Source organism: Tursiops truncatus, chromosome 1, assembly GCF_011762595.2.
Source record: "Tursiops truncatus isolate mTurTru1 chromosome 1, mTurTru1.mat.Y, whole genome shotgun sequence".
In the NCBI taxonomy this organism is placed as follows: domain Eukaryota; kingdom Metazoa; phylum Chordata; class Mammalia; order Artiodactyla; family Delphinidae; genus Tursiops; species Tursiops truncatus.
In genome coordinates, this window is record NC_047034.1 from 80,955,262 (window position 1) to 80,967,555 (window position 12,294).

A 12,294-nucleotide genomic window follows, 5' to 3' on the forward strand; every position below is an offset into this window, starting at 1 on the left:
GGAGCACGGGCTCTAGAAGCGCAGGCTCAGTAGTTGTGGCGCACGGGCTTAGTTGCTCCGTGGCATGTGGAATGTTCTCGGACCAGGAATCGAACCCATGTCACCTGCACTGGCAGGCGGATTCTTAACCACTGCGCCACCAGGGAAGCCCCAAGTTATCATTTATTAATTAAATGAGCCCTTATTAGCATTTTTTGTGCCCAATGTGGACCACGTGCTTGAGAAATATACAATTCATTTATTCATACACAAAGTTTAAGATGACTTTTTTCTTTTCTTTTTTTTTTTTTTTGCGGTACGCGGGCCTCTCACTGTTGTGGCCTCTCCCGTTGCGGAGCACAGGCTCCGGACGCGCAGGCTCAGCGGCCATGGCTCACAGGCCCAGCTGCTCCACGGCACATGGGATCCTCCCGGACCGGGGCACGAACCCGCGTCCTCTGCATCGGCAGGCGGACTCTCAACCACTGCGCCACCAGGAAAGCCCTAAGATGACTATTCTAACCACAAAGAGCTTGCTCAGTATTTGGAGGAGACAGAACTAGCACATACTGAACACTTAAATAACAATGTAAAATAGTATTTAAATGTCAAGATGAGTGGAGTTAGCAGTAAACTCTGTAGGACTAGATAAAGATGTGTCTGGAAGCAAAGTGGAGTTAGTTTATACATAACTATCCCTTCTGAAACACCTATAGATAAACGTAGAGACAGGAAAGGAGCAAAAAACAAATAAATAAATAGAGGCATTTTCATTATTCCCAGATTGTAATTCTTGCATTGAGAGTTTTTTATGCACATTTTTAATGCTGTATTAAGAGAAGAGGACCATGAATACTGGATTTGCAGGAAAAGGGGCATGATAATTTAATTATTTATTGAATAATGTCTTTTTGAAACAAATAAGACAAAATTGGGGCCTCTTAAATATCCCATTGAGGAAGAAGCTCTTCCTCTGCAAGTATTCAAGCCAGTATCAGGTCCAACCCCATGAAAGTGTTCACAGCCAAATCACAGAAAGGGGAAATATTTCTCCCATAAATTTGGGATATGCTAGAACAAAATGTTTAAGCTCTGGACAGTTTGTCCCACTTAATCATATTTATAAGAGTGAAAATACAAACAAATTTTTTTGTGAAAGGTGGCCATAAACTATAGTGAATTATACAATATACACTTTTCAAACTACATACATTACTATGTATATATTAACTTATTTTTAATTTATATCCGTAATTAGCCTGTAGACTCTTGGAGAGCCCTTTGGACACGATGTGCTTTATGGACCCCTATTTTGAGTAAAGTTGAGACTTTGAGTTTGTTTTTCTTTAAAACTTGATTGATTCAGAATGAATGGCTAGGCTAGGTCCTAGAGCTAGATAGTTTAAATCCACAGGTTAATGAGCCAATGAATTCTTTCTGTATGGGGCTGGTCAAACGTAAAGTATGTGATGGAACTGTTCAAAAACTGGATCGTAGTAATTGCTGCACTACTATATACATTTCCCAAGACTCAGGGCACTGTACACTTTAAATAGGTGAATTCGATGGTGTCTAAATTATCCTTCAATAAAGCTGTTAAAGACAAAGATACACTGTATAAGCAATGCCAAAACATCTGCATGGAAAATAAAACCTAAGCTCAATCACCTAGATGTTCTGACATCCTAAGGAAATTAATGGATGAAGGAGTAAATAGTAGAAACCCTTTAGTTTTAGATGGTATTCATCCTTAAGCAGCATGGTTCACTGACTTGTGGAATAAAATCCAGAGGGGAGCAAACGCTCATTTTAATTCTTGCGGAAATGAAACAGTTGTATTTTATCTGGTCAGAATTGTGCTGGCTGGCATATATTAAACGTGACAGGCATCCATAAGATACTGGTGGTGAGAGTACCAGCTAGAAGTCACCCCTTGACATCCCTGTCACTGTCTGGATTGTTTTAAAATAATCAGCAAGTCCAAATTTCAAGTTATTTGTAAAATTCCAAGTTCTATGCAGCCTTTACCTTTACTCATTATTTTAAAAAATGAAATTGTCCAAATATGTTTTTCCAATTAGCTGATAATCTAAGTATATTTCGAATTTATATCCTTCTGGGTTTTTGTTAATTGCTTTGGGGTGGGGAGTGGTAACTAATTTTAAACAGTAGATAAAGGATTTTTTGTCCCCATGAGCCACATTATTACTATAGGGAAACATCACTGTAGCCTAACTTCTGAGGTATATTTTGAGATAAGTGCTTTTACACACATTCTTACATGTAGTTCTCACAGGTACCCTGGATGTGGGTATTCTTCTATCCCCATTTTAAAAAATAGGACACCAAAGTTTAGTTAAGGAGCTTGCCCCAAGGCCATGCTATTAGCCACTTCCTTACAGAGCCTCTCCTTGACCTTTGGAACCAGAAGATGAATCTATTCCTGGCTCAAAGTCAGAAAGCTGACACTGGACAGATCAGGGACTGGAAGCCATTTTGGGGGGACTCCCAATCCAGTTCTCGCCACTACAGTATTTTTAGGAAGCATAAATTATTCAGTGATTCATTTAGATATTTAACCTACACATAGCCAAGCATTCAGATATTTCTGTTATATAGACGTGGCTCAACAAATCGAAGCCAAAAAAAAAAAAAAAACCAAGTCCTGCCATTTTATAAATGATCACTAGGTAGCAGCATATTAACACAAAAGCCAAACACAAGGTCCACCTTTTCTGCTGTTTTCATTCTTTTTATTTAACGATATGTAATGGTAATTCGATTTCATTTTATTTTGTGCCTTTCAAATATATGACCATTTTAAACTTTGATAAAGGCACAGTCAGGATGAGAATATAGTAAAGACAAATCTGGTTATAATTGGAAAATTGAAAAGATTTTACAAATTCTTTTGTTGTACCATATTTTATATTACGTTCCAAATGTCACTGGTCTTAAAATATTATCCCCAAAATGGTTCAAATCAGGCCCTCCTTCATCCACTTTTCTTTTCTGGTAAGTGTACGATTCAATACTTTTTTAGTAAATTTATAAAGTTGTGCAACCATCACCCCAATCTAGTTTTAGAACATTTCCATCACCCCCCAAAACTTCCCTCAAATCTGTATGTAGTCAGTTCCCACTAACACCCCCAGCACCAAGGCCACCACCGATCTGCCTTCTGTATTTATAAGTATGCCTTTGGGGACATATCTTATAAATGGAGTATACAATATGTAGTCCATTGCCTCTGTCCCCTTTCATTTAACATAATGTTTTGAGGTTCATCCGTGTTGTAGTGTATATCAGTGTTTCAACCATTTTATTGCTGAATGGTATTCCATTATACTTGGATTGTTTTCCCTTGGGGTTTATTAGGAATCATGTTGTTATGAACATTAACAAGTCTTTATATAGACTTTTTTTTTTTTTCATTTCTCTTGGATAGATACCTTAAGAGGAATTGCTGGTCAGGTGGTAAGATTATGTGTCAATTTTTAAGGAGTTTCCAGCTGTTTTCCAAAGTGACTGTACCATTTTACATTCCCAAGAGCAACATATAAAGGTTCCAGGTTCTCCACATCCTTACCAACACTTGTTATTGTCTGTCTTTTTTATTATAGTCATTGTAGCAGCTGTGAAGTGTTATCTCAGCTTGGTTTTAATGTGCATTTCCTAATAACTATTGATGTTGAGCTCCTCTTCATGAGCTTATTAGCCACCATCTTCCTCTTTCATAATGGTCTTGAAAGCCTTTTTCCTTTAAAGGTTTGTATGAAACTTAAACTAAAACCTAAGCAAAATTGACATTAATTGTTATTAACTCAAGGAGATCAAAGAAATATTAATGTATAATGTTAATGTTTGTAGAATGTTAAGTAATAGAATTGCATATATAATTATAGTCTTTTGAAAAATGTTTTTTTTTTTTTTGTAGTACGCGGGCCTCTCACTGTTGTGGCCTCTCCCATTGTGGAGCACAGGCTCCGGACGCGCAGGCTCAGCGGCCATGGCTCACGGGCCCAGCTGCTCCGCGGCATGTGGGATCTTCCCGGACCGGGGCACGAACCCGTGTCCCCTGCATCGGCAGGCAGACTCTCAACCACTGCGCCACCAGGGAAGCCCTGAAAAATGTTTTTAACAACAAACTATTAACTCTTTTTAATTAAAGTATAGTTGATGTGTAATAATATTATACAAATTACAGGTGTACAATATAGTGATTCACAATTTTTAAAGGTTATACTCTATTTATAGTAATTATAAAATATTGGCTATATTCCCCATGTTGTACAATATATCCTTGTAGCTTATTTTATACCTAATAGTTTGTACCTCTTACTCCCCTACCCCTATATTGCCCCTCCCCCCTTCCCTCTTTCCACTGGTAACTCCTAGTTTGTTCTCTATATCTGTGAGTCTGCTTCTGTTTTCTTTTTTTCGGGGATCGATTTTATTTGGGCTTCTCACAGTGGTTAGAGCCACCCTGTGTTCAGAACAATCACAGCACAGGAAATGCATCACGGAGACTGCCCAGAAAAGTCTGACCAGCTGAATCTTATTGCTTAAAATACATATTCGCAATAACTTGACAAAGGGTGATGTGCCTCACAGGGGAATGTGTTAGCATTTGCAAATCTTCCGACTGTAGCACCAAACCCTCGACCAACCCCTTTCTTCTCGTTCACCTGGAACACCAGACTCCCTCAAATCTCCCCGGCCCCCTCCTGAGTCCTTCAGCTCCCTACTTCCGTCTTTCATCACACAGGGCAGCCTCATGTAGCAGAGACCAGACTGTGACGCTGGACTCGAGCCCAGCTCCAACGGCTGCGTTTTCTTCTTCTCGTGCCTTTCGCATTGGATGCTGCAGTAAACCCAGCAGTAAACACGTGGACCAGTTCCCCACTCTGACGAGAAGGAATCCTGAGAGGGCCAGAATCCATCCCTTCAACCAGTTAACTCAAGCAGGGTTCATTCTGGTAAAACTTGATCTCCTTTGAGACACTTCAGTGAGTTATTTGGGATAAAAACAAACAAAAAAAATTGGCAGGAAAGGCATCTGAGGGCTGCTGGCACACTCCTGCCCACTCTCGCCACATACCAGCCACGCGCTGGACCTCAGCAGAGGGAGGTAAGCCCTACGACACTATGGTGGCCGCCAAACCCTCCTGGCAATTCTGGGCAGGGCTGACATCTGAGCCACAGCCAGTCCGAGCTGGACACTGAAGATCCAGTCCAGCTTCTGTCGGAGGTTCCACCTTGGCCTTCTGTCCCGAGCTGTTGTGGACACCCCCGGGGGCTGAGGCCGAGGGCCAGGAGCAGCTGAGGGAGGCAGATAGGCTCAGAGCACGTTTCTGTTTACAGGGAGCAGAACACAGGCCTCCGAGTGTCCACGGAGCAATGTGCAAATTGCAGTGATGGGTAAAGTAAAACCTCTACTTGGAGCACAGTATCTCTGGCAAACGTGGGGACTGCCGCCGACAGCGCTGCTGAGTACACCCAAGTGCACAGACATTTGCTCAGCAAACAGTAAATGCGTAAAAGAAATTACCTTGAGAGGGCTGCGCCTGCTCCAAACGCGTGGGTAACGTGAGCAGAGAGGCTGCCGTTCAAAGTGTAGTCACAGGAAAACAGGGCTGCGGGCTCACACACAACAGACACACACAGGTTATCCAAAAAGTCACTGTATACGGACTGCACTTTGTTCAACATGGATTTTGGTTTTGTGGACTCCAAACTCAGACACTCGTTCACCTCACAGCCTTGGATTTGTCTATATTATGTGTAAGTGTATATATACATATATATATACACATATATACATGTGTATTCATATATATACATATATATATATACACACACACACACACACACACACACATATATATATATACCTTCCTTTCTTACCATAACATCAATGCCTAGTCTGAATATCATCGTTCAAGAGTGGGGGAAGAACCAAACTCTTCATATGAACAGGGCTGGATGGGGAATGTTAGTTTCAGCAGTTTGCTTTCTCCATTCAGATTATTCCTGTCAAAGCTCAACTGGTTTTTGAAGCCAAACTACAACAATAAGGATCCTGTGGTCCTTCAGGATGGCTGCCTTCGCCCTCCTACCTGGGCCACTTAGACACTTTACATAGGCTACAAAAATTAGTTACCCCACTCAAGGCGGGGCGGAGCAGGGAAAGGACACGAAAACCACAGATAACCAAGGCATTTTTTCCAAATGGTCAGTTTGAAAAAACAAACAAATAAACAAAACAACTTACTCAGAATCAAGAGAAAATACTGTGTGAGAGTCAGGCAGCGGAACTGCCCTTTCTCAGGACCCACAGCTTCCTCATTTGTTCGTAGAGAACAGTGAGACGTGAAGGCCGGCAGATGTGTTCTTGGGATGGGGGAGGGTACTGGTCACCTGTGGACACAGATCAAAGGGCAGAGATGCGGTAAGCTGCACCTCTATCCACTGCCACAGTGCAGGGCCTTCTGCTCACCCGCAGAAGTTCCAGAGATAGCCCCCAGCCAAGCCTGCACACAAAACATCTCCTTCTGGCTCAACTGTAGTCAGGACTCTTTGAAGGCCAAGTTGGGAAAAAGCCACAAATTTTCCTTTTCTAAAACAGAATTCTTGCCTGCCCACTGGTCAAGTCCTTATTTTCAGCTCGCTTTTGTTGTTGTTTTTTTTAAAAAAGAAAAAAAACAAAGAGAAGGCAGGTGTAATCTTCCACACTGAACCAGTCCGCGGCCAGCCAGGACCTGCTGGGAAGGGGCCCCTCCAGGATGCATCGTGCCACTTTGATCTCATCACCTGGAATTTGAGAGCAAAAGCCCTTTACCAACCCGCCACGCAACCGCCGGTCAGCTCTCATCCTCCCACAGGAGGGGCCCAACTCTGGCTCCAGAGACACTGGCAGCGAGGGGCGACAATCCCCGGACCACTGGGGCTTCACCCAGGGCTGAGACCTGCCACCTCTCTCAGACTGAGACGCGGCGAGGTTCTCATCAACTCACACCAGAACATGAATCCACTCCATCACCAAGAGTCACCTCAGGGCACAGTCTCATCCCCTCCTTGGGGGCTTCTGAAACGCACATCTCTCTGACCCAAGCAGGTAGTGACACGTGACTTGAAAAGAGGTAAAGGGGGACGGGGTGGGGTATGAGGAATGAGTCACAGGACAACTTCTCGGCCCTCCGTGACACTGTATCTATGGGGGGCGAGGCACCCACACCCCAAACTGTACCTGGAGATGCAGGAAAACGCAGGAGCAGAGGGGAAAAAAAAAAAAAAAAGGAACACAGTCACTTAAATCTCGTCTCATGGTTCTCCCCTACCCTGGTTGCGTCGCCAAGTTGTCGGGCGCAGGCAGGGCCTGCTCTAGCTTGGGGAGCTGCTGCTCCGGGAGTTTGGGGAGTCCTGCTCGTTGATGGTGTTCAGCAGCAGGCAGGCAGGCAGCCGCGGCAGGTGAGGGTGCCCGGGCTCCCGGGCCTGCTCCTCGGAGGGCTGGCGGAGCCCTTCCTTCTCGTCGCCAGGGCGCCGCACGTGGCAGCTGTCGCAGAAGTCCAGGGGCCCGTCCAGAGCATCGTTGATGAGTGCCCTGAACTCCTTGAGGTCCTCATCATGGTGGCCCCGGTTACACGCACACACCTCGATGCCCGAGTCACCTGTGAAGCGGCGACGTCTGCCGGGCGTCTTGTCTTTGCTGTCAGGGAGGGCGCCGCCCTGCTCGGAGCTGTATTCTTTCAGCAGCTCCTCCTTACATTCGGAATCCTTGTCCAGGAAGGCCCCAGGGTCCACCTCCCCCAGGCCGGCCACAGAGCCGCTGGGCTCCATCCCAGGGGCTTTGGCGGCTGCTGGATCTGCTGGCATGTTGGAGGGCTCAGGGTCAGTGATGCTCGGGGGTTGCGTGCTGCTTCTGCTGGGCCCGGGCGAGGGGCTGCTCTGAGCTCCTGGGAGCCCCTGGTGGGGTCGGCGCCCCGGGGGCTGCCGCCCGTAGGGCCACACTGTGAGGCAGCTGCTGCTGGAGCTGGAAGGCACTGTATGGTGGGGCAGGAGTCGGAGGTCGGTTCACCACTTCCTCATAAGGAGGTAGTAAATAGTTTGGCAAAAACCTGAAATGAAATGGCAGCGCTGAGTAATTGTGGGCTTCCAGGTAGGCGATCAGGTGGATTTCATGTTGCCGCTGCTGGGCCTGAAGGCGGTGCTTGGCTCGGCGGTGGTGGCACACGCAGCAGCAGCTCAGGAGGATGATGATGGTCCACACGAGCCAGAACCACCAGAATTCATAGTAGTAGCTGCAGCACTGAGACCGTCCAGAGCAGCGTCCTGTGTCACAGATGTAGCTTTGATTGTTGGGACCCACGCAGGTTTCCTTATCCTGCGGGGGTTCAGCCCTGGCTGACAGGGGGCTGGGCAGCGCCTGGAGGAGCAGGTGCGCCACGCCACCCAGGAGGCTTCTCCTCTCCATCCCCCTCCCCCGCCTCCTCTTCCCTCTTGTTTCTGCTTCTTGTTTGTTATATTTCTTATATTCCATATAAGTGAGATCAGGCAGTGTTTGCCTTTCTCTGACTTATTTCACTTAGCATAATGCCCTCCAAGTCCATCTATGATGCTGCAGATGGCAAAATTTCATTCTTTTTCATGGCTGAGTAGTATTCCATTGTGTGTGTGTGTGTGTGTATGTGTGTATAGATATATCTCATCTTCTTTTGACTTCTTTTAACAGACTATTAACTTTTAAGACTATATTCCATTTGTATACCTCTGAGAGGTTGGGTTGGGAGACCAGAGCAGGTTTCATTTTCTGCAATTCACATGTATTGCTCTTACGACTTAAACAAAAATCTAATAAAGATATTAAATGCGGATGCAAGGGAAAATAACAGAAGACATGCACAAAATTAATAATAATGCCAATTAAGGTGGAAGGCTTATTGGTAGCTTTTTTCTCTTTTTCTCCATTTTTCTATATGGCCTGCAATGTTATTATTCTATCAGTTGTAGGACCCACATCTCCACACCTCACCACAGCACCTCTTAAACTTGCTTAGTTCTCAATCTAGCTATTTAATGCTGACCTTCCTGTAATTAATCCTTTCTTGGACTTTCTCAATTCATCCCATTTCCTTTCTGGTATCGAATTTCAATTTTATAGCAAGATCTATTTTCCCTTAACTCTATTCTAGCTAGTTTGCTTAATTCTAACCTTATCCTCAACTCCAATTCCAAATATTACTAGAAAGAAGGGACACTTCTCACTTGTTTTGTAAGACGCTTGCCTCTTGAGAAATTAGATCACGTAGAGTCTCAAGGCCACTTGTGGCTCTATACTTGTTTTCTGGCAGTCACTCTGAGTTGCATTTCTTCTGGAAGGCCACAGATGACAGTAGGGTCGATTCCAGGTTCTCAAGTTGAGAATGAATACACTGCCCAGTGCTTCAAAGCCCTCTACCATGATGTTTTGAGCCTCCCTAGAGGCTGGGCTCTTAAGAGCTGAGGAAACTCTGGCAGAGTTCTAGCTAGTTCTCCCTACCTTTCCCTTCTGAGTTAACCTACGTGCTGGAACAGAACAGCCTCTGTTTTCTGCTATTTTTCCGTACTAAACAGTCTTAAAGAACTCATCAACCTTTTTATAACGTGAATCAGATTCTGTCTCTCCTTGCCTAAAACTCTTTAGTGGCTTTCCATTGAACTTAGGAGAAAAGTGTAAAGCCTCATCTTTGTTCGCACAGGGCGCCATGTGACCTGGCTCTGCCTATTTCTCCCTCTCACCCCTGCCATTCCCGTTCCTCGCCTCCCGTGTTCCAGCTACGCTGACCTGCTCTCCCTTCCTCAGTGTGCCCAGCTTTGTCTTACCAAGGAGGCCTTTGTTCATGTTGTGCTTTCTACTGGGAGTGTTTCTCCTAGTCCTTTAAAAAGCCTATCCCCTCACCCTTTAGGTCTCACTTAAGTATCCCTTCAGTGAGACTTTCCCCGACCATTTTATCTATGGAGGGCCTTCCTACCTTTCTCTATCTCAGCACCCTGTTTGCTTTCTACAGAGCATTGAGTTTATAGTAAGTTGTCGCTTACCCCGTTGATTGTCTCCTCCATCGATTATATATGTAGGTGCCAAGAGAGCAGCTTATGTTTTGCTCACCACTCACTATATACACGGTGCGTAGAAATTCAATACATACATTTTAAGTGAAATAAATTGAACCATAGAGTGGAAGGGACCCTAAAGTCACCTCGTGTGTCCTCTCAAACCACTCCACATCAGCCCTAATGGGTCTAAGTTAGAAAATTCCTGTCACAGCAAATTCTCTATTTGGGTATCTCAAAATGTCAATTAATTCTAATGTATATTGAGCAGAAATCTATCTTTCTGTCTGAAACTTCCCTTTATGGGTCATCTGGAGTTACACATAAGACACTTAATTCTTTTCAAGGTCACTTTCAAATATTTGAATATGACTATCTCCTCCTCCCCACACTCTACACATATTCTCAAATTCCTCAGAGAAACTGCTCCAACTGCTTCAATTACTTCTCTCCTCGCCAGACCCCATCGCGGGCATTGTTCAATGAATGTTTGCTTAATTTGAGTCATCTCAAATAGAATTCAGTATGAAGAATACTGTGAGATAATTATCTCCTTTTTTTTTTTTTTGGATATGACCACTTTATGTATGCAATATAAATCTGCAAAAATGTTTTCTCTCTCTCTTTTCTAACAAATGTTACGCTACATAATATGTAATTTGGAATACGTAAATATATGGAATATATGGAATATGTAATATACGTAATTTGTAATACATGTATATGTAATATGTAATATATGTAAATATATGTAATTTATATCAAGAGTGCAATCAACCAAAACCACTGCTTTCATTACTCATGCATGAACTTGTCTCCCTTACCTGGTGCATCTAATTGCTTGAACTTAACTATAGCTTCTATCTTCCATCTTGTTAGTTTTGATCCGTCATTCTAACCTGTCTAGATCTCTTTGAATCTTGTTCCTGTCAGCTGACTCATTAGTGCTATCTCCTGGCTCTGTGTCAACTGAACACTTGACAAGCTTGCTCACTTTGACTTCATCCAAGTTGCCAGTAAAAGTGCTGAACAAGGCAGACACATTAGCACAACCCAGAGAGCTCTCTTCCGGGTAAACATGGCGCCTTGGTCATCGCGCTTTGGGCATTGTCATTCAGTCACACATGGAGTCTCATTAATGCCACGTTGCTCCTTTTTGCTCAAATGCCTCACTGCAGGTCATGCATGCTCTCTCTATAGCTGTCCCTTGACGTCCCAGCCTGCAAAGCATGGCAGAAAAGGAAGTGAGGTGAATCTGGGTGATGTTTTTTCTTGGTGAGCAGCACTGGTGCAGCCTAGAAGCCTCAGGGGGATGTAGTTCTTTAGGATGAAGGCTCCCATTCAGTCACATCATCTCCTGTCTCATTGATTTGCCTCACAGCACCTGTCACCTCTCACATCTTATCTAATCTGCCACACCCTTCTTCTCCCTCTTGGTCCTCTCTCAAGGTTTACATGCATTTGGATGAAGCCTAGGAAGTTTCCAAGGGAACGATTTGCTACAGTCCAACGATGAGAAGAAGAGTTAATAATTCTTTTGATGAAGATCTGAGGCAGCCTTCCTGGGCAGCCCAGGACATCCCCTTCAAGAGATCTAGCTCTTCCTAGCTCTTCAGTTCTTCTTTAGTACTCTCTCACCCTCTCTTTCCTGGACTTACTTCCACCTTACTCTGAGCAGAAGTTGACAGACGTGTTTCCACACACAGTAGACAGAACTTGCTCTCTACTGTTCCGGAGAGATGACGAGCCTTGCCCCAGTGCTGTGGGGCTGCTGCCTCTCCTGGCATCTGAAGCGTTTCTTCCTGAAAGCTTGTGGTCTTCTTCCTTCAGAAGCCACTGGCACCTGGTGCAGGGTATCAGAGAGACCCACCTAAGCCCAAGAGAAGAGTCTGGGGGCTTCCCTGGTGGCGCAGTGGTTGACAGTCCGCCTGCCGATGCAGGGGACACGGGTTCGTGCCCCGGTCCGGGAAGATCCCACATGCCGAGGAGCGGCTGGGCCCGTGAGCTATGGCCGCTGGGCCTGCGTGTCTGGAGCCTGTGCTCCGCAACGGGAGAGGCCACAACACTGAGAGGCCCGCGTACCGCAAAAAAAAAAAAAAAAAAGAGAAGAGCTTGGGTGGGGCCGGGGCTGTGAGAATCTTCTTTCTGTAGTTTGTGGCTTCAGTTTCTGCTTTCTCACTCTTATGTGCTAATTGACCATTTCTTCTCTCCCATTCCTCTTTTTCT

General features: G+C 44.8%; 1 protein-coding gene across 1 annotated transcript; it reads right to left on the reverse strand.

The window, feature by feature from the left end:
• Positions 1-1,259: 1,259 nt before the first annotated feature.
• Positions 1,260-12,062, reverse strand: LOC101332622 (WW domain binding protein 1 like). Its single transcript, XM_073809102.1, is given in 5 exon segments — positions 1,260-4,103; positions 5,531-6,399; positions 7,229-7,937; positions 7,940-7,993; positions 7,996-12,062. Coding segments are annotated over 3 exon segments (1,152 nt in total). The 5' UTR covers positions 8,519-12,062; the 3' UTR covers positions 1,260-4,103; positions 5,531-6,399; positions 7,229-7,362.
• Positions 12,063-12,294: the final 232 nt, after the last annotated feature.